Here is a 22,000-nt window from a genome sequence, read left to right as displayed (position 1 = left end):
CACTGTCTCTGGTTATGATCTGAATCAGGCTGAGCTTAGAATTGATTGATCTGATTGGCTGAGAAAAGCTTTTGGTGTTTGCTTCAGGCCTGGCATTGCGAGTTTTCTTATACTGGTTAGTTGGAAGGAGATTTGACAGAATGTGCAACATAATCTAAATATACTAATAAATTAAATTTTTACATTATATTACTATTTCTTAGATAGAAAGAAAATTTACTTGATATAAAGGATTCTAAACTATTTAAAAGTAGTAATTTTTTATCTATCCAGAAAATTAGTAAAAATGTTTTAATAATGTATAAGTTATTTTGTAAGTAATTTTACATAAAGATCATGTTGAATGGTTCAGATCAATTGTTTGAATTTTAGCATCACAGATATAGACACCATGCATAGTCTCCAAGCACATTCTAATATGGATAACATATTGAGCGCTTCAAATCAACTATTTGGACTTCGAAAATACAAAAATGAATTATAAATATATGCCCTTATATGTTTATGTAAGTAGAGTTGCCAACCTATATTTATATATATGTATGTATATATATATGTATGTATGGATGTATGTATGTATGTATGTATGTGTGTGTGTTGTCAAAAATGTCCTAAACAAGTTTTGTGAAGAAGGGAAATAAATCTGTTGTGAAAGATTGGTCTTAAAACAAAATAAAAAAATTAAGAAGAATAGATAAAGATACAATCTGAAATTCGATTCAATCAATTTCTGAGTTTCAATTGAAAAAATAAATAAATGTAGAACTCTCGATTATTTAATAATCAATGATAGAACTTTAGACCGTTGAAAATCACTAATTAATTAATAAAATTATTTCTGATCCCAACTGTAAATTTCTTTCATTACAAATTTAATTATACCTCCATAATTGCAGGACAGGTCCACTCGGCCCCACCAAGCTGAAGCTGTGATGGAAGACCAGAACCTCTGGTCCAATTTTTGGTGGTGAGGAGAAGATAGAGGTTGGAGAGTGATATGTGGGACCTTGACCAGCTGAAATCTAATGGCAGCACCTAGTTATTGACTCTAACCTTCATATATAACAAAACTAGAGAGAAGCTAGTTTTCAACAGTGATGCTAACATTGTGTTGAAAAATCTCATGTCCCATATATTAAAGCTGAGCTGGAAGATAGAGATTGAAGGGCAATAAGTCGTTCATATATAACAAAATAGAGGATAGAGTTTTCAATAGAGTTCACAAAAACATTCAATTATTCATAAGCAAATTTTGCTTCACTCGTTTTGGATCTAGAATGTGATTTAATTTGGAGGTATATAGATGTTTCTTTCATCGTATATTTTATTTCCTTTATACTATACTGATTTTAGTATTGAATAGATGATACGTTTCTGATGAGTATTGGTACAAAAGTAATTTAATAACATTTATCATAAATTTGTTTTTTTTTTTAAAAAGATTTATCATAAATTTGTATCCCTCACAATATATAATTTAACCCAAAGAGAAATGCTTCATTCTGACTTCCACTGGAAAGAGAGGCCTCTGAATAAACCTGTTGTGTCAAGAAATACAAATGAAAAGGAAAATCAAACCATTTTATTCAGTACACGGTACACGCATCGTACATGGCTCGGAGCAATTTTCAACAGAACAATGTGTAAAGAAGGGAGGGAGGTGCGAAAATGAGTTCATCCCTGAAGTATTATTGTGTTTGAAGAATATTTTTTTAGACACAATTTCATATATATATATATAGAGTTAGGCTGGGGTGCTATGGATAGCATAGTGGCCTCTATGCTACGGCTCAATATTCGAGTTTTCAAAATTCAAACGGTCGATCCGAACCGTTCATCTTATTCTCCGTATTAATATCTGCTTAGAGACCAAATTTAACATTTTTCTGATTTTTTTTACTATTTATTAAGTATTTTACAAAATTGTTGATCCAACGGTGGCTGCACAAAACAGTAAAACCGTTGGATTAGCGATTTTCAAAGTGGCTTAATAAATAGTAAAAAAATTCAGAAAATTATAAAATTTAGTCTCCAAGCAGATATTAATATGGAGAATAAGATGAACGGTTCGGATCGACTGTTTGGATTTTGAAAACTCGAATATTGAGCCGTAGCATAGAGGCCACTATGCTATCCATAGCACCCCAGCCTAACTCTATATATATATATATATATATATATATATATTTAACTATAAAATTACTTCTTCTTTTTGCTAAAATGAGTTCATCCCTAAAGTATTATTGTGTTTGAAGAATATTTTTTTAGACACAATTTCATATATATATATATATATATATATATATATATATATATATTTAACTATAAAATTACTTCTTTTTTTTCTTTAAATTTTATATAATTACATATGACGCAAAGTGGTCCCGTTATGATTTTGCACGTTAAGCTCACGTACTAGTTTAATAGTAATAGAGAGAAGAATATAAGAGGGATAAAGCCACAAAATAACACACAAATAAACTTTTCATTCAAACAACTCTGCCTCATCAGAGGTCTTGATACATATTTAAAGTAATAGAAAAAGATCTTCTTGAAATTAGAAATACTATTAATTGTTAATTGAGGAGGGTTCAAATGCCTTCATTTTTTGTGCCACCATCATGCCTCCATTTTTTAAAACTTTAATATATCAAAATTTAAAACTTAAAAATCAAAATAAAACTGTTGGATATGATCTACATCATTTTATCTATGCACATATAAAAAATTATGACATTTCAATTTTATTTTGATTGTCATCAAGAGCTTGTAAAAAATGCACTAATTTGGATGATTTCTAGACGTTGATTTTTGGACTTGTTGATTCACATAAAAACAAAATTGAAATGTGATAATTTTTATGAGCATAGAGAGAAAATAATATAGATCACATCTAACGGTTTTATTTTGACTTTTAAGTTTTCAATCTTGAGTTATTAAAGTTTTAAAAAATGGAGGCATTTGAACCCTCCTCTTGTTAATTTTAGTTGATCAACAAAAAGTTTTAATACGGCTTTAACGCTCTAATAAAGTTCATATAGTCTCCCGTGCAGTCAAAAGTCTATCCAAAATTGTTTAATTATTGAGAAAGGGGAGGTAGCACAATTGGTTAGAAAAAAAATCTTAGAGTTGTTGTATCCAAAAGTCGAGAGTTTGATTTCCCCTCACGACTTCGCATCTTCTGCGAAGGTTTTAAAAGAAAAAATTGTTTAATTATTTATAAGACTGCCCATGTCATTTAATTATGTGGCTTAGATTTCAAGTTGTACATACATCTCCTTCATTCGCTTGGATCTGATGTGGCCATCCTTTATGTCCTAATCTAAATCAGACATTTGTTCAATACGCACCGCGTCAGCATATTTACTATTATAAATTCTAATAACTCTGTATATTCAATTTTTTTTTTTTTTTATTACAGAGTTAATCTTTTATTTGAACCGCAACCCCTGACCCGATGATCGTAAGCTATGTCCTGCATCAAGATCTCAAATGAAACTATCTATCAATATGCATTTAAGTTATGGTGCCACTTAACGGCCGGATAACCAATTTAACCGCTGTTTAAACATCTTTAAACGACAGTAAGTTTTTAACAAAAAAATAAATAAATGCTGGAGGCTCCATAAAACGATTTAACAGCAAGTTCGATTTTATTTTCTCAAAGCTTGACACAACCATGTTTTATCAAATCTAAAAGAATAAACAGCCCATCTTACACTGCACAGTTCTTTTTACAACATTTTGCCAACCCCTCTCTTGTCATGCCACCTTGCGTTTTTCTCTTGGCATCTCTTTCACTGGAATCAGTTGCCACATTGATGAATTTTGTACTGTCAGGTAGGGCCAGGCCTTGACATTGACTATTATTGCCGTACCGAAGTACTCGGGTTGCCATTGCGGATGGATGGAGGGGTTGCAACAAGTGTTGTTCATATATAACAAGCCGTTGGTACGGAAGTCCCGGTGAAAGTGTACCATTTGCCGATCAAACAGAGGACCTGAAGAGAGACATGGAGAAGTCTCTTGAGGACTTGTGAGACGATCGACGGTATGTACCAAAATACATAGACTCTTGGAAAGTGAAATAGGTACAGTATGAATTAGGAAGGGACCATCTATTTTAAGCGGCACAAGCCAGTACAGCACTTCAATCTGTGCACAAATATATAATCAGTCATTATTTATATGTAACAGTGTTAGAGATACAGTACTAGGTGATGTGTAACAACTTCTCTAACTGCCTTTAACAGTCCAAAGGTAAATGCTATACTGTATATCACCTAGCTACTGTATCTCTAAGAAAGAGAAATACTTTGTTTAATGAGATATAAGAGAAATACTTGGTCCAGTAATGAATTGATTTTATATATGAGATTTATTAACAAATTGACTTCAATTGTCAATAACTTACAAATAAGTTGATGTTACATTTTACTTCATTTTTTTTTTTTAGCCTTTTTATTCCAATTTTATGAAGAAATTGATGTTGATTTGGCTTCTTGTTTTATCTCATTTGTTTTTAAAACAAAAACAACTGGTGATAAAGGCGGCATCTTTGACAATGGCCCGTGATGGTGCAAGTGGAGGTGGTGTTGGTACTGAGACAATAAGTCTTTTTTTTTTTGTGCTTTTATGCAATTAGGGATTTAGTAGGGGTGAAAACGGTATGGATAATATCCGAATATCCATGTGGATAAGGATACTGATATGGTTTGAATTAATCCGAATAATAGATATAAATATTATATATTTTAATATATACTATGAAAAAATTATGTTAGTCACCATTATAATTAGATAAATTTTATGAACTTCAATATTTTTTAATATTTATTAGTATTATTTTAATAAATATCTGATCTGATCTGGATCCGTATCCGTATCTGAAAAATGAAAAAAAAAATATAAATATGATTTTACCAAGTATCTGCTCTGTATCCAGCGATTTTTATTAATATCCCTAAAACAAATCAAAATTTTAAAAATGCCCCTGCTCCCAATTTTTTTTAAAAATGCCCTGACCGCCTGGGCTTCGGGCGGCCCAAAAAAGCCTCTGAGGCGCCGGCCCAAATGGCGGCCCACAACACCAGTGAGGCGCCCCCCCATCTGGCGCCCCATAAGCCAAGTGAGGCGCCCCCCCATCTGGCGCCCCACTGCCCAACTATAACCCCACCATCTGAGCCGCCCCTCCTCTCTCTCCCCCATTGTTTCTGCCGAAAAAAAGAGGAAAAAAAGAGAAAAAAAGAGAAGAAAGAAGAAGAAAGAAGCCGTTCCGAGCCGACCCCTCTCTGCCTCGCGCCTCGATTCGCTTCTCTCTCGATCGAACAAGTGAGTTTTCTTTTTTTCGATTTGATTAGGGTTTAGGGTTTCGGTTAAATGTGATTAAATGATGTAATGTGATTCGGTTTTGTTTGATTCGATGTTTAGGTGAAATGTTAGTAATTAGTTGAATTGATTGAATTGGTCGAATTGGTTCGATTGGATGCTTGAATTAGATGATTGAATTGCTTGATTGCTTGAATTAGATGGTTGAATTGCTTGATTGCTTGAATTAGATGGTTGAATTGCTTGATTGCTTGAATTGGATGCTTGAATTGCTTGAATTGGTGCAATTGCTCGAATTTAGGATTATGATTTATGGTAAAATTGCTTGAATGACATATGGTTGAATTTAGGGTTTGTAGTTGTGAATTGTGATTTTTTTTTTAAATTTAGGGTTTATAGTTAAATTTAGGGTTTATGGTTGTCAATTGTGAATTACTTACAAATTTAGGGTTTACACTTCAATTTAGGGTTTATGATTTAAAAATATGCATATTTATTTTTTGAAAATTATTTTTGTGATAGTTTATAAAAAACATGTATATATGAATATAAAAGATTTGAAGTAAAACTAATTATTTTGAAGTATATCAATATTTGTTTAAAAATGATATATATATTTTTTTATTGTAAGTAAATTGCATCTATATCTCATTTTTTTTATTGTAAGTAAATTGCATGCATTTGTTTACCAAAAAAAAATGCATGTACATGCAAAATTAATTTTGTAAACAAATTGCATATACACCCAAAAAATAAACCCAGAATTGTATATGCATTTTTTTTTGTAAAGTTTATTTATTTTCAACAAAATTAATTTTTGTAACAAAAAAATGCGTATGCATGCAATTTACTTACATGCAAAGTGTAAATTAATTGTATATACATGAAAATGCATATGCATGCAACAAAATTAATTGTATATTTTTGAACATCATATAAATGCAATTTATTTACATACAATTATTTTTGGATTATATACATGCAATTCTTATTAAAAAAGTAAACCCAGAATTGTATATGCTTCTTATTAAAAAAAATTTATATAAATTGTATGTTTTGATTAATATTTTTTGGCAAATGTAGTATGCCTAGAGTTAGACGGTGGGGAGTACGAGCTGAGCCTGCAGAGGGTGCAGATCCTGTGGATCCGAGTGGAGCTGGCACGTCCTCGGTGGATCCGACTGGAGAGGGCCCGTCGTCGTATGATGATACGACTGGCAGGGGTTTTGAGGATCCGACTGGAGCGGATCAGTCGTCTCAGGCCGATTTTCCAGATGGTGTGCATGATCCTGACACATTTAGTCCTCTTCTATGGACCCATCATGTTAAGCACCGCGTCTCATTGGCATCTCTTGAGGTACGTGAATTTTATACTTTAAAAAATGACATTCTGTTGAGTTATTAAAAAAAATGCACGATTTGAGTCTGACAAATTGATAATAAATACAGGACGATGTCATGCTTACGGTGAGGCACCGCAGGTCTGAGATTCCGTACGTCCCCCACAAAGAAATGCAGCGATACATCTTGAACCTCGGCTTGTATCAGCTTGCCACCATGCCGCAGAGTATACTAGAGCATATGTGCTAGATTTGTGCGGTGCTGTCATGTTCGAGGATTCCAGCGGTGACGCGGTTCCGATGATGTACCTCTCCCTGCTGAGGGACCTGGAGAAAGAATCAAGATGGAACTGGGGTGGAGCTGTCCTCGCCCACTTATACAGAGGCCTCTGTCATGCTTGTCTGGTAAGTCTGTATTAATATACGTTGTTATTGAAGGATGGATAAGAAGCACCCAGATTTAATTGTAAGTTAAATTTTCAGGTCAAGAATAAACAGCTCTTTGGACCACTGCTTCTGCTTCAGCATTGGTCGTGGTCACATCTACCCATAAACCGGCCAGTCATACCATTGCCGCATCCCGATTGGGGAGGCCCTGAGCCAGCCAGATGCCCCGCATACGCCGCCATATGGGGCAGTCATCACGATCATGAAGAGAGGGGCAGGGGGATTTCTTATGTCCGGGGTCAGCTCCAGATGCTCCGAGATGGGAATATCGATTGGTTTCCGTATCGTGCATGGTATCAGCGCAGATGGCTGAGCCCGCTGACATTAGAGCAGACACATCTATGGTATTATCGGGGACCGGTCGTCTGTTTCTGGATCGTGGAGTACCATTACCCCGATCGGGTATCCCGGCAGTTTGGCTTGGATGCTTTCATCCCGGAGCACCCGTTGATGGGCAAGGATGCTACCGACAAGTTCCACAAGTAAGTACCATCTACTTAATTAATTTTTAACTTTAATATATCCACTGTTTCTCTACTTTCTAATTAATTGCACTTGCAGAACGGCGCACACTAAGGCTAAAGTCGACTGGAGCCAGCATTTCGTCATGCAGTACAACTGGGCTCGACATCCGGAGCAGCACTTATGGAGCCCGCCAGATACTACATCGTTGGGTGCTGGTCCCGGGGATCTGAGATATGCCGTATGGTACCAGAGATGGGGCATGCCGTCAGTCTACCTGACAGGCCATTATGGCGAGACCCTACGACGTAGGCTGATGGATTCATCCAGCAATTATATGCCCTGGGGTCCGATCAATGCTCGCGCGGTAAGTAAAACCGAAACATACTTTAATTTTAAAGTGCAAATCCAGATTACTTACTGTAGGCATAATCATGTTGTGTGCAGCTGTTGACCGCTATGAGAGGAGTTGGACACAGCTTGGCTTGCATGGCGAAGGATGCTTGGCGATATATAGGATGCCAGATGCTCGAGCACACTGCACCAATCGTGGAGACAGGCGGTTTTGAAGGCCGCCTCGTTGGCATGCTGCGCGATGCTGGGGAGAACATCAATTGGCGGGAGATACAGTCTGCACCGCGAAATCCAGATTATCAACGAGTCCCTGTCTACGGCGATGAGATGCCGCAAGCTCCTGCAGGTAATTACAAGTTAATATTAAAAGTACGACACACACAATATTCTTATTTCCGTTGAATTGTTTGTTCTAACTCAGTTAACTTCCAATTATGCAGCTGATGACTCAGGTTGGGCGTTCCACGACTGGGTGCTGAATACCCAAGGATGGGATGCTTATAAAAATAAATACGGAGTTGCAGTAGAGCTTGGCACGGTCAGTCGCCAATTATACCATTATTTGTTGCAGAGTTCTTTGTATGTAGCAAAACTAACATTATTTTAATCTAGGATGGAGCACCTCGTTGGAATGCCGATCCCATATTTAGCATAAATGAGCTGGACCCGGCAGATACAGATGCAGAGGCGTATGGCTCCCACAGACCATGATATGGAGTGGAGATGGAGCATGACTTTGAGGCTGGTGGGAGTTCATCTCAGACTGCAGATGGCTTTGTCTCTGCATTATTTGGCGCACCGCCTCCTTCCACGTATTCTACAAGCTGGGAGCAAGATCCATGGGAGCTGCGTCCACAGCCCGCCAATGCAGAGTCAGGTGCTGGATTTGATCCACGGGCAGCCATGACAGGTACGCAGCACATGTATACGGGGGACGAGGATGAGGATATGGGGGACGATGAGGAGGATTTGGGAGAGGATGCACTCCGAGATGTGAGTCCGCAGAGGCGCGTGCAGCCGCACAGGCATGGCAAGGGCGTAGCGGCTCCTAGGTTGTCTCTATCCGGAAGGAGACGAAGATGATGATTGTAGAGTTTTTGTTTATTGTGATATATTTCTGACTGTAGTATTTTGACTATGGGACTGCTGTATTATGTTGACATTACGTTTTTTTATTTTATGTTCATGTTGGTATTATGTTGTTTGCACTTTGCATTTCATTATTATAACACAGTTCAACAATACAATTAAAGTTCAACAATACAATTAAAGTTCAACAATACAATTAAAGTTCAACAATACAATTAAAGTTCAACAATATAATTAAAAGCTTAACAGTATACTTCAAGTAATTACATTCAAACTAAGAAATTATATTCAAGTAATTACAATTTCTTCACTATTTGCGACCCACACTCCCAGCAGACCGCCTGTGACAGGGGCGGTTTGCTAGGGTCCTGACCGCCTGGGCCACGGGCGGTCCACTAGGGATGCCTATTTATTCGTTTTTTCTCTCTCTCTTCTCACTCCAACATCAGTCTACCTTCCACCTCAAAGGCAGAAAGAAGGGAGAAAGCGCTCAAGGCGATTTCGGACGATTTCGGGCGATTTTCTGGGCGACTACAGCTACAGGTAATTTAAATATTTTTTAAATTATTCTTTAAATATTTTTGGTAATTATTTTTTAAATATTTCTTTTAATTATTTTTAAAATATTTATTTCAATTATTTTTTATATATTTTCTAATTATTTTCTAATTAGCCGTTGATTACTGTACAGTTAGTATTTAATTACCCACATAATTAGTCTTCCTAATCAATTGCTGTCACTTCAAACCCTAGTTATAATGGCACCCAAAGTTGGAAAAAATAGAGGAAGAACTGAAACCGAACGCGAAGCAAAAAGAGCACTCATTAATAATTTTTGAACGGCTGAAGCCTACGCGATGAGGAATTTGGAAAGATTGTTTTCACCCAAAAATAAAGAAGCATTTCTGAGCACTCTTGATCCATCAATTAGAAAAATGCTGATGGAAGGCTGGGTGGACAGGGTCCCTCCACCTGGATGGGGACAGTGCTGCTTATGTGAGCTGAACGGAGATATGGTGGATATGTTCTTCTGTTATAAATGTGGCAAAGCTGTTCATCCCAATTGCATGGACCCGCATGCAGATCTGCTGAACGACGCTCGTCTCACTACGTGGGAGTGTCCTGCGTGCGTCCGTCGGGCTGAGGAAAAAAAGGGAGCAAGCTCCTCGTCTCGTAAGGCTTAGACCCCAATTGTATGTTGTTGTAGTATTTTATGTTTTAACTGTAACGGTTTGTATAATTGATATTTGAACTGGTTGTTGCTGTATGAATTTTATGTTACCTTATTCTATGGACTCGACGGTACTGTATTATTTAGTAATGTATTTGAATTTTAAATTCCTGGATTTATTATGAATTTTAATCCGTTTTTCTTCACAAAATTCTTCAAATCAAAATTATCAGATCTATATAAAAAAACAAAAAACAAAAAAACCATGGGGCGCCAGATGGGGGGGCGCCTCACTGGTGTTGTGGGCCGCCATTTGGGCCGGCGCCTCACAGGCTTTTTTGGGCCGCCCGAAGCCCAGGCGGTCAGGGCATTTTTAAAAAAAAATTGGGAGCAGGGGCATTTTTAAAATTTTGATTTGTTTTAGGGATATTAATAAAAATCGCCGCTCTGTATCCGTATCCGCTCCTTTTTCACCCCTAGGTTTTAGGCACGAAAAAGAATTGATAGCTGCAATGTAAAATTTTGTTTATTGTAGATAAATGCTGAAGGTGTCACGAGAAAATTCTACGGAGGGGATACATTGCCTCTATGGCATGGCATGATGAACTGGAGCCCACAAACTCCTTGCTTGATATCCTCCTTTCTTCGGTACCTGAGCCCATGAGTACTTGAACAAAATTTCTCTCATGTGTAAGGATAATTATGTGCATCTTTTTTTCTTCTCAGTTAAATGCTTGGATTTTCTCATAATTAAGTAATAAATTACATATATGGATTGAACTTTCTAAACAAAGATTTTATGACAGTGATGTTGAATTTATTGATAATCTTTTTAAGCCTGTTGTATTTTTATTATTGTGCATTTTTTTCTTGGTAGTTTAGGTATGGGTTAACAGATCTGAAAATCTAGTTGGTCAGGGATGTGTGCTGATTGGTACCTGGGAATCGAATCATTCTACATAGCCATTTTGTGATTTACAGTGTTTTAAAATGCGGTTTTATTCATGCATGCGGAAGGCCACTACATACCGTATATGCGGTATGCGGATTTTAAAATAAAAATTCACGTATATATATAACTACATATATATATATATATAGGAATATGCTAGCATGCCAATAGTAGCATAGAGGACCTCCGTGCAACGACTCAATATTCGGCTTTTTAAAATCCTAACAGTCAATCCGAACCGTTAATCTTGTTCTGCATATTAATATGTGTTTGGTGACCAAATTTTACATTTTTTGAAATTTTTTTACTATTTTTTTAAACTTATTGAAAATCGCTATTTTCAGCAAATCTGAACCATTAAAAAACAGCAATTTTCAATAAATCTAAAAAAATAATAAAAAAATTCCTAAAGATCAGAAGAGAATCAACGCAAAAGGCAGCATAATATTTAGTTTCCAATAAATGTAATATCTTGACAATTAATGTAATATTTAGACAATCCTAGATTAAGGAAGAAAATAACTAGAAAGGCTATATGCAGTATTATTAAATGCTGTCATATGCGGCCACATATGCGTATGCGCCCTCAAACCGCATAAAAATTTCATATGCGCATATGTTAAAAACAGACATAAAAATATTAATAATCCATTAACGGATCCATTAACTGAGCCCACATATCCAAAATGTCAAGTACCCATTAAATGAGTTCCGAACCCGGATCCGTTGAGAAATCCATCACCCTCCGGTCTCCTTTATAGCTCTCCAGGGCTTAGCTAATATGTATTTTTAAATTGTGGAACTAAGTCGGAATGTAGAAACTGGACTTTGGTGACTTTGTTAAGTGGGCCGCGCATTAATTCACTGCTTTGCTGGGCTTTGGTAAAAGTCCTTTCAATAAGAGCGTGTTCGGCCGAATTACTATTCACGTGGGAAAAAAAAATTCAGTTCAACTGAATTTTTTTTTTCCACGGGAACAGTGATTTTCAGTTCAATTCCCATGCCCGTGCCCATTTCCATTTGTCGGCCGAACAGGCCCTAATAATTCTGATTTAAGTGGGCCACGCTCGACTGGTGACTTTGGTGACTTTGTTAAAGGTCCTTTCAATTGAAGCTCATTTAGTAACACTCCTTTGAACACATGAATTAAATTAGAATTATTATTGAGCTTGTGTGTTTAAAAATTAAACAAAGTATATTAAATACATAAAAATAAAGATATATTAATAGAAGTTTGTTACTAAACATAATATATAGATAGATTGAACTTTTTTTTTCTTTTCATTACTAAAAATCCGCATATATAAATCCGTATAAAAATCCGCATATGCGGCCGTATACCATATATGCGGTATGCGGTGGCCTTCCACATACCGCATAGAAACCGCATTTCATAACACTGGCTATATGAGAGGCTGTTGTGCTGTGTTTATATTTTCTAATAATTTGACATGGTATCAGAACCATTATTTGTGATTATGTGGAAGTGAGGGTAGCTTAAATCAATTTCCTGTGCAATCGGATATTGATACTGCATAGGCACTGTTTTTGTTTCTCTTCTTTCTCTTGTTTTCTTTTATTTTTCACTGTTATGCCTGAAAAATCAGTGGATGATAAACCGGATAACACCTTTCTTTTGGAAAACTTAACTAATGCTCTATCTCAAATTCTTCTTAAGCAGAAACCAAATAATCCAAGTCATGATGAATTCGTTTCCGCAATGACAATTAAACTTTTTTTTTTGATATCCAGGTAGTGACTACCAACTATACAAAAATAGATGTGATTACAACAATTAAACTTGATGGCAAGAATTTTTATCTATGGTCACAGATATTAAGATAAAACTTGTCGGGAGAGACAAACTCGGTTATATTGATGGGACAAATCTTCGACCTTCTCCGACCAATGAAAACTACCAAAGGTGGTTAGTAGATTATTCTCTTGTCAAAGATTTCTTGATCAATTCAATGGTTTCATCACTAATAGATAACTTTCTTTCGTATTCTACTGCCAAAGATTATTTGTTTATTTGTGGAATTTGACAGTTACCCAGTATGGACTAAGGAGATTATTTTTCTGACAAAACAGAGAGAGTAGATTAAATAGGAGATTGACAATTTAGTGGTTTCAAATTTCAATCCAGGCACGAATCATCAAACAATTTTAATGGTCATTCTTGCCTCTTTTATGTGTGTAATAATCCAACATCACGAATTAGACTGGCCAAAATTATACAGAAAGCAATCAATTACTAAGCCAATCATTGTTGGTATTGGGATTATCAGCTAATATTAATCAGCCTTAAGGGCTTAAATCTAATTTATAAAACCCCCAAGCAAATCAGCAGCAAAAAAACTGAACTGTTCTTACCAATTTTTTTGCTTATACCAGAAACACCCCCAAGTAAACCAGCAGCAAAAAATAACTCATCTGTTAATATCAGTTTCTTTTACCAGAAAAAATCCAAGCAAAAACTAGCAGGAAAAAAAACAGCAGTTTTCTTCAATAGCTCTTACCAGCAAAAACTGTTTACAAGAAACCCCTTACCAGAAAAACTGTTTACCAGAAAACATTTATCAGAAAACCCATTACCAGAAATCTTCCATTATTACCAGAAAAACCAACCAGTTCAGATCTGAACTGATACCTGTACCAGTAACCAGTTTTTTTTTTAAAAAATAAAATAAAATAAAATAAGAAACCACATAAATTTTTTCACTTATCTGAGGGCTCTTAAGCCAAGTTCATAAGCAATTTGGTCTCAGATCTTCACCTCAGTCGAAGATGCCAAGTCTTGACAATATGGTGGTAAGAATCCAACAAGAGGAGTCTAGGAGAGCCCTCATGAACCCTCGACAGTTGCAAACCCTTTTTCCTCTATATTTTTTTATATTACTTGGTGGTGTTACAAACCAATTAGAGTATCAATTCGTTTCTGTGACTTGGTTAGAAGCGAGGTGGAGAAGGTAACAACCGACTTCAACCTTGGTACTGACCGCCTCTCGTCAAACACTCAGTAAACATACCAGTTAAGAGTATATACAGAAATATCAAAGTCTTCCAAATTAAGTTCTAAAAGGTACTTAAAAAACCGAACCATAAAGCATCTATACGCGCTCTAATAAAATAAACCTCAAAGGTAAAAATTGTTGAACAAATGGAAACACAACTCCAAATCTGCTGTTATCCTAGCAATAGAGCCGGGCCTGTTATCCCTCGTTTCCTCTCCCCTCTCTCTCTCTCCTGAACGGATTTTGCCATGTCGCCAGGCGAGCTTTCAACGAGGCACCAGCACTTGCGCCATGTCGCCATCCATCCTGTTTCTTTGTCGCATTCAGATCGAAAAAGAAAGCAAGGTTTACGGTCCATGGAATCGGTCTTTACAGCCGGTCCAGGAATTTAACGAGTATACTATTTTTCTTTCTCCAGGGATCTTCTGTAATGGAAATTTCACGTACAATGGAATAACGAACAAAATTAATATGATGCATTAACCATTATAGAAATTCTGCTGCAGAAAATCGAGGCACATATCCGCGTTTGCTCGTGCGCCTCAGCGCCTGCCTGGTTTTCCCGCACGTTCTCACCCAGTCAATGCAACAGCACTAACGTTTGTTCTGTGTTTCTGATTTTCTGTATCTTTGTTCATGAAGCCAACGTGATAAAGCGGTAAATAAGAGTGTTACCTGATCATTACACTGAAGATTACATTGTTGAGGCTCTAGGCAGATGGCCGTGCTACTTTTTATTACACAACACAATTTTGCTTGTTGCTCCCCACCCCCCAAGATTTTTACTAATTGCGGAAAGGTAAGAACGTTGGGGGGCATTTGGATCAATCCTAGGAGTGCCAACGGGTTGGATATTATCTATCCGATTCCGTATCTGAAAATTTAATCCGGATATCCAATATCCGAATATCCGAGTGTATATGGATACGGATATGGTTTTGAATTTTCATTATCGTATTCGAATAGTAGATATATATTATATAATTTAATATGTATTATTAAAAAAATTATGTTATTCACTAGGATATCCATATCCGTATCAGGTTAATATCTGATTCGTATCTGTATCCGTCTAATATTTGATCCGTATCCGTATCCGGAAAATAAAAATGGATACGGATATGGTTTTAACACTATCCGATCCGTATCCGATCCGTTTGCACCTCTAATCACTCCGTTACTGCACGTCTAATTATTAAATCTAGACCGTTCTGTTAACCTAGCTAGCATGAATCTTAAAGCAGATTTCAAAATGTTTGGCCCAGTTGGGAGTAAATATGAACCATAAAATTGTGGGCCCTACTTATGCAGTACTTGAAGATGATACAAACTCGGACAGAAGGGGGTGAGGGGTGTTGAGATGGGCGTCATAATTATACCAAAATCAGTATGAATTTATCATTCGAAATCAATTCAATAGATTTTGAAATTCAAAAATATATTGTTGAAATTCAAAAAAAAAAAGTTAACCGAATTCAGATAAATATAAAATAACTAAAAAAGTTAAGCTAATTTAAGCTGCTGAAGTAAGATGAAACATTGTTTACTAATAAGCTAGTGAAGTATGGACCCAATTTTTAATACCGCAAATTCACTCGCCCAGTTAAAGCCCGTAAAAATAGAGCACATATGATCTTTCAATTGTGTGGTCCTTGACCCGATTTAAAAAAAAAAATTAAATCTCCTGCCAATAGAATCCGTCCATCCATCTATTCATCTATAATTAGAACAGTCATAATTAAAATATTAGAGCATTTGAAATTTGAGAAGACATAACCCATATTTTAATATTGACCATTCAGACCATTCAGATCATACCATATGTAGGTAGGAGATTCGATTTCCGATTTAGACTACAATTAATTTTTCTTTATCAGAAATATATTAAATATTTTGTCAGAAAAAAGAAAGGTGGAAATTGATTCAAACCCCATCATTAATTTCATTCCTTCAAACTTTACCCACATAAAATGTTAGATCTCCATACAAATATTAAGAAAGAGAATAACAATTCAATTCCAATCAAGATTCTAAATAGCGATTATCGCGTCATAGCGGAAAGGCTAAAAAAAATATTGCATAGCGTAACTATAGCGAAAGCTATCATATATAGCGCATTTTGTTTAAAAAAATATATTTTATATTTCTACTAATTATTAGCATTATCTAAAGTCTCATAAAGCAATAAGTAACACAAAATTGATTCAGGAATTAGAATCTTTATATTAAACTAATACAAAGTCCAAATTGCTATTCAAAATATATCTAATAATATCATAAACTATCTATCTTTTTCTATTCAAAATAACTTAAGAATCATGGCATATGCTTATAAGTTATTTTTGCATTTTTAATATCCACATCCATATTAGAATGTGCTTGAAAACAAAGTTAATTACTTCAAAACGGCTCTATAGCCTCAATTTGTATAAATAGCTAGCTTTATGTTTGTACATTGTAAAACTCCTCACCTTCTTTAGAATAATCTGAAAACATTGAAGAAGAATAAAGAAGGGAAGGAGTCTGTGGCTTTGAAATTCTTGATTAATTCGGTATTTAGAGAAAATGGATGCATGCATGTCGGGACCATTGAGAGAAATGCTTAATTATATCAAATGGTATAAAGAAAAAGATGCGAAAAATGAGAAAATGTTTCAGTTGAAGAGATTAATAGAAAACGATAGTAACTATATATAAAACTACAAAACATTATTTCATAAAAAAATTAATGTGTATAAGCCAACTACTCCAAGTTTTAAAATTCGGATTCATGTGTATTGAATTTTATTTAATTAATGCTTTTTTTTATGGGGTGAAAGATCTTTGTCTTCTAACCTATATATTGAGCCTTCAATAGTGATAATTTTCTTTAAATCTTAAAAATGACAAATATAATTTAATTAAAAGATATCAGACCTGACTTTTTAATTTAAATCATAATAATTCACAGCGCAAAATAATATTGTGTTGTGAAATAAGATCATAGTTGCAAGGATTGAGACCTAGGATTAACAGCTAGCAATACACAACAGAGAATCAATATATAGGTCCGTAGCATTTGCATCTTTTAGATAATTTGATCACCTATTATGTTCCTTAATTCTGCATCCTTCAAAGAGTCAATGTAAATAATTAAAACGAACCAACAAAACAGAAAATTTATAGAGAAAATAAAAATTTAATAGAACACGATTTACACTATGAGAACCATGCACAACCAAAATGTTAGCTAAGACAAAATCTTATACCTATATATCATACAGGAAACAATTTGAGAAATCTAATTCTCATCTCATGTTAAGAAAAAAAAAATGTTTTAACCCTCATGTGATCCTACTAAATACATAATTTGAGTTCTCCTAATCTAAGTATTGTAGGATATTTCACTAGAAAGCACTCTGTTAAAATATCTGATTGCTAATAAATAGTAGTAGACAACTTATAATAAAAAAAATAAGAAGATAAAGTTATTGCACCAATATTAAGAAGTGTCTATTACAAGAGAACAGTACGTAATCCTTCTGAGCATCCCCAAAACTGACAGCACAAAGCCATCACCAATTTTCAGAAGGATATATATCATTAATTAACTAAAACCTAACTCAAGTTAAGCCTTGCAAAATCACAAAGTCAGCCCCAATCCACAACTGCAAATTAATCATCCCATGTTGTTAAAAGAAGCACCCCATTGCATATACCCATCTGGTTTTGTGGCACCGACAGACGAGTTCGGCCCGTAGTAGTATCCATTGTTTCTCGTATCGGCTCCATAAGGATCCGTATTCACAACCGAGCCATTATACTCGTCTCTAGTAGTAGCACTAGTACTCGCTTGGTTACTTAGCAAGTATCCATTAACACCTCCATTTATCACTCCATTATACGCAACAGCGCCGTTCATTCCAACATCACCAGTACCGTACATAAAGTTGTGGGTACCATTTGTCAGTTGCAACTGCTGATAGTCTTGCTCCGGCTTGCACCAACCGAGTGGTTGGCCGTACGGATACTGTAAATCAAACTGTGTAGGTTGGTGGAACGCAATACCTGGCCAACGCTGATAAATACCACTCTCCGAAAGCTGGGGTATGAGAGCGGTGCTTGTGCCGGCTTCATTATTCTCAGTCGCCTCCTTGAGCCGTCTAGTGGGACCACCAACAGGGAGTGTACTGCTGTCGAGAATGCTCTTTACATCGTACCTGCTCATGTCGAAATTTGTCACCGCGTTCAAGCCGCGGAATTTGATAGCTGCTATGTCGTAGGCCTCAGCCGCCTCTTCTTCAGTACCTATAGTTTTAATTATGTCTTTACACGTAAAAATTGATACAACTTTAAGTTGTTCCGTACATATGTCATATATATATATATATATTAACATGGCACTTGCACAGCTTGCATGCATGCGTGCGTGCGTGGAGAGTTGGGATGTGGGAAATAGGGTTTTACTAGTTGACTGTTGAATTCCTGCCCCAGGATTCTGAGACAGCCTCAGACATGAGCTTAAAAAGGGATGTCAAGGGTCTCAAATTAAACTATAATAACACTACTTAATGTTTTTAATTCCATAGATATATTAAATACATATATAGGAATAGGATACCTTTTGCACCTATCTGAAGCTAGATTACAAAAACAAGAGTATAAATACAGCAATACATAGTGCATGTCTTGGTTTTAGTAACATTAATTAATTTTTTATATTATTTGTAATTGAAAAGAGAGGTATGAACAATGAAAATCTTACTAAAGGTTCCTAAATAGAGATCTTTGTTCCCTGCCACCCTTCCTATTCTTGCCTGCCATCTTCCATGCTGGTGATGCCTTTAGGATTATATAACATGGTTAAAGTATATATATGAAACAAATTAATAAAAAGCTTGAAAAGGGAATGTAGCTAGCTAGCTACAAATTAATTAATTAGCTTGAAAAAGGAATGTAGTTATCTAGCTAGCTAGTGATCAAAATTACATATTAAATTTTAGGGTTTAATGTAATAAGCTGCAATTAATAGTATCAGGAATCTATGTTACCTAGTGACACCACGATATTTTGATGCACCACGGGAAAAACCACTGCTGTTCCTGAAATCAAATTAAACAATCCTTTTAGGTTTATTTTTATTCATCTCTTTTATAGTATAAAATCTCAGTTGTACGGTTCATAGATGTGTGTATACCTTCTGAGGTATGCGATGTATTCCTGCCTAGTCATATGTTTCATTTCCTCCAATTCTTTTTCATAATTACTGACCTGCATGGTGCAGAATAAAAATCGAGTAAACGACGAATAACGTGCCAGAGAATTGGAGCATACGAGAAACTTTATATCCGTTATTTGTTGGAGAAAAATTGTAAGAACACTAGTATATAGAGATAATATACCGGGAAATTTGTCGTTGTAGTTGTACCCCAGTATTTAAGAGCTGCCAAATCATATGCCCTGGCAGCTTTTTCTTCTTTGTCATAACCACCTAAAGAAAGCAAAATTTACATGAATCAATTATATTTTCATCATAGTTTTATATCAATGTTTCTTATAGAAGAAAATGTCATCTAAAAGGAAGAAACAAGTTGTAAGCTTACCTAAATATACTAAAGAAGCCGGTAGAGCGCATACATTCCATGCAAAAGGAGACAGAGAAAATCAGTAATTAGCTTACACTTTTTTCAGTTTATTAGTAAAATGATGGAAAATTTTAGTGCATGTATACCTTGTCTACCCTTGCGGGTTTGTCCTTCTCTCCGGCAACTATTGTCCCAGAGATGAGCCTCGTACCTTCCAGTCCATCTATGCCTGAAGAATGAAATGATGAACAAGGATTCAATGATGAATTTTTATAAATTGAGAAATTCTGTGTGAAAAAGAAAAAGAAAAAATGAGTTAAGAAAAATGTAAAGCAAATGAAAAAAAGTTAATTGTATGCAATTTCATGTTGGTCACTATTATTCAACTTACACAAAAGATGGAAAAAATTTTGGTTAACTAATTATTAACTGAAGTCTATGCGTTAAACATCAGTACAAAATGCACAAACCAAACTAGAGTTCAGAGACTGGTTGGGCGAAAGAAAATTATAAAATCATATGTAGTTAATTCTATCAATTTTACAAGAATTCTCCATTTATTTTAAAAACACAAACGTGAACAAGAAATCAAAGTTGTATTGTATGATTATAAGAGTCACAAACCTTGTAACACCACGGTAAATTGAAGTCCTTTGTCCGAAAGTATCGCTTGCCTTTCGAGCTTCTATGGGAGCATTCGGTGCATCAATACCAGAATTTGCACTCCCCTTCTGCACAGCCTCAGACGACGAACCCTCTCCCTCTCTACTAACACCTGCCCCGGTACTCATCGACAGCCCCAACCCTTGCGAAGTACTACTTGGTGCAACTACACTTCCTGAAAATCCACTTGCGCTTGCATCACAGCTCATCTCATCTGTCTGCAGCCCGGGGCCCTGATTGTTGTTCCTCAACCACGTTTTGATCATAGGTAGCCCAATGGTGTTGTTCGAGTTTGTGTTGACATCTTCATTACCGATCATTACGCCTCCTTGAACATTGGCCGTGAACAAGCATGAGGCGTCTTGATTTTGGTCAGAGAATGAATTTCCCCCAAGGAAATCTTCGAGCTTTGGTTCTTTTCCCTCGAGATGTCTGTTTCCACTACTCGATCCAACCACCATTGATAGCTCTGAAGAGCCGTGATTGAAATCCATACTCTTCATGTTCCATTCTATTAAATATTAAGAAAAAAAAAGTTATCAAATAATCTCATTTTGATGTTTGCAGGTGTTTTTCTTTTATTTATTTATTATTATTATTTTTGCTCATGCTCTTCTAGGAATCATTGGTGTGTGCCAGAAACTAATTAATAATATGTTGACCTGAGAAGCATAAAAAATTACAAAACTAAAATTCAAGCTCTTCACTAGTTCTTTGCATTTTCTTCTTAAGTAATTGATTCCAGAAAAAAAAAATCTTTGACATAGGAATATATTGTTGGAAAAGATGAATAAATTGCAGCACAAAATGATAACATGACCATCTTACCTTGGGATTCATTCAAATTTCCATATGTTTGATAGGACTCTTCATGGAGACTATTTGAGGTGAGGCCATAACAACCGATATTGGAGTCTGTTCGGGGCTGCGTATCAGCTTGAGATTCATTTGCGATAGATAGATCTTGAGGGTTGAGAGAGAAGCCTAGCCAATTATTCATGGTGAAATAAGCTAAAAAAAATGGTGGGTGTTAATTCGATGAAGAGAGGTACTATCTAAGCTCAGTTAAGGTACATAAGCTCAGAGAGTACTGGAAGGAAGAAGAAGGGTGCAATAGTAGGGTTACAAGAGAAGCTTAGTAAAGGATTGAGAGGTCTTCTATTCTCTTTAGGGGACTTGAATTAGGTCAAAGGGACATGAATACCTCGGAAGCAGAAATAGTGCTAAACTAAACATGATAAGATTAATTTACGTTTTCAAGAAATTAATATATATTAATTCTTTAGATACTCTTACAACACACCCCATTCATTCCCCCATTATTCATGACTGTACGTGCTATACTCTGTTGTCATATATTTATACATGAAGACATATCATTATTTTTGGCAAAACATGTATTTCTAATGAGGGATCCAATTACATTAATTTACGGTGACACATCTTGACACCATATATTTTATAAGTCATATTTGCAATTTTGAAATTCAAAATGTCGATCTAAACCATTCAACATGATCTCCATATTAAAATGTGCTTGGAGACCAAATTTTTCAATTTTTGGAAATTGTTTACTATTTATTTATAATTTTTGAAATTGTTGTTTTCAATGATCT

At 35.5% G+C, this 22,000-nt stretch overlaps 2 protein-coding genes across 2 annotated transcripts; one reads left to right on the top strand and one right to left on the bottom strand.

Moving 5' to 3' along the window:
* Positions 1–8,036: 8,036 nt before the first annotated feature.
* Positions 8,037–8,642, top strand: LOC144564867 (uncharacterized). The gene is made up of 3 exons (XM_078314494.1): positions 8,037–8,277; positions 8,372–8,469; positions 8,544–8,642. Exons 1-3 carry the CDS (start codon positions 8,037–8,039, stop codon positions 8,640–8,642), a joined length of 438 nt encoding a protein of 145 aa, XP_078170620.1.
* An 8,970-nt stretch (positions 8,643–17,612) lies between these two features.
* Positions 17,613–21,447, bottom strand: LOC144575487 (AP2-like ethylene-responsive transcription factor PLT1). Its single transcript, XM_078326015.1, has 9 exons — positions 21,213–21,447; positions 20,346–20,895; positions 19,868–19,950; positions 19,740–19,748; positions 19,539–19,627; positions 19,334–19,407; positions 19,188–19,238; positions 18,902–18,978; positions 17,613–18,444 (listed from the first exon to the last, which is right to left on the bottom strand). Exons 1-9 carry the CDS (start codon positions 21,382–21,384, stop codon positions 17,816–17,818), a joined length of 1,734 nt encoding a protein of 577 aa, XP_078182141.1. The 5' UTR covers positions 21,385–21,447; the 3' UTR covers positions 17,613–17,815.
* Positions 21,448–22,000: the final 553 nt, after the last annotated feature.

This window comes from Carex rostrata, chromosome 1 (genome assembly GCF_964058835.1).
Source record: "Carex rostrata chromosome 1, lpCarRost1.2, whole genome shotgun sequence".
Classification (NCBI taxonomy): Eukaryota; Viridiplantae; Streptophyta; class Magnoliopsida; order Poales; family Cyperaceae; genus Carex; species Carex rostrata.
The sequence above is the reverse complement of the archived record's forward strand: the minus strand, read 5'-3'. Positions and strand labels throughout refer to the sequence as shown.

Bases quoted from the DNA above. Each gene is read 5' to 3' on its own strand.
- LOC144564867 (XM_078314494.1), top strand. From the start codon at position 8,037: ATGAGAGGAGTTGGACACAGCTTGGCTTGCATGGCGAAGGATGCTTGG. The intron at 8,278-8,371 runs GTAATTACAAGT...CCAATTATGCAG, and splicing joins GATGCCGCAAGCTCCTGCAG to CTGATGACTCAGGTTGGGCG. The intron at 8,470-8,543 runs GTCAGTCGCCAA...ATTTTAATCTAG, and splicing joins TTGCAGTAGAGCTTGGCACG to GATGGAGCACCTCGTTGGAA.
- LOC144575487 (XM_078326015.1), bottom strand. From the start codon at position 21,384: ATGAATAATTGGCTAGGCTTCTCTCTCAACCCTCAAGATCTATCTATC. The intron at 19,239-19,333 runs GTATACACACAT...ATTTGATTTCAG, and splicing joins TACATCGCATACCTCAGAAG to GAACAGCAGTGGTTTTTCCC. The intron at 18,445-18,901 runs GTAAGATTTTCA...TTAAAACTATAG, and splicing joins TCTCTATTTAGGAACCTTTA to GTACTGAAGAAGAGGCGGCT.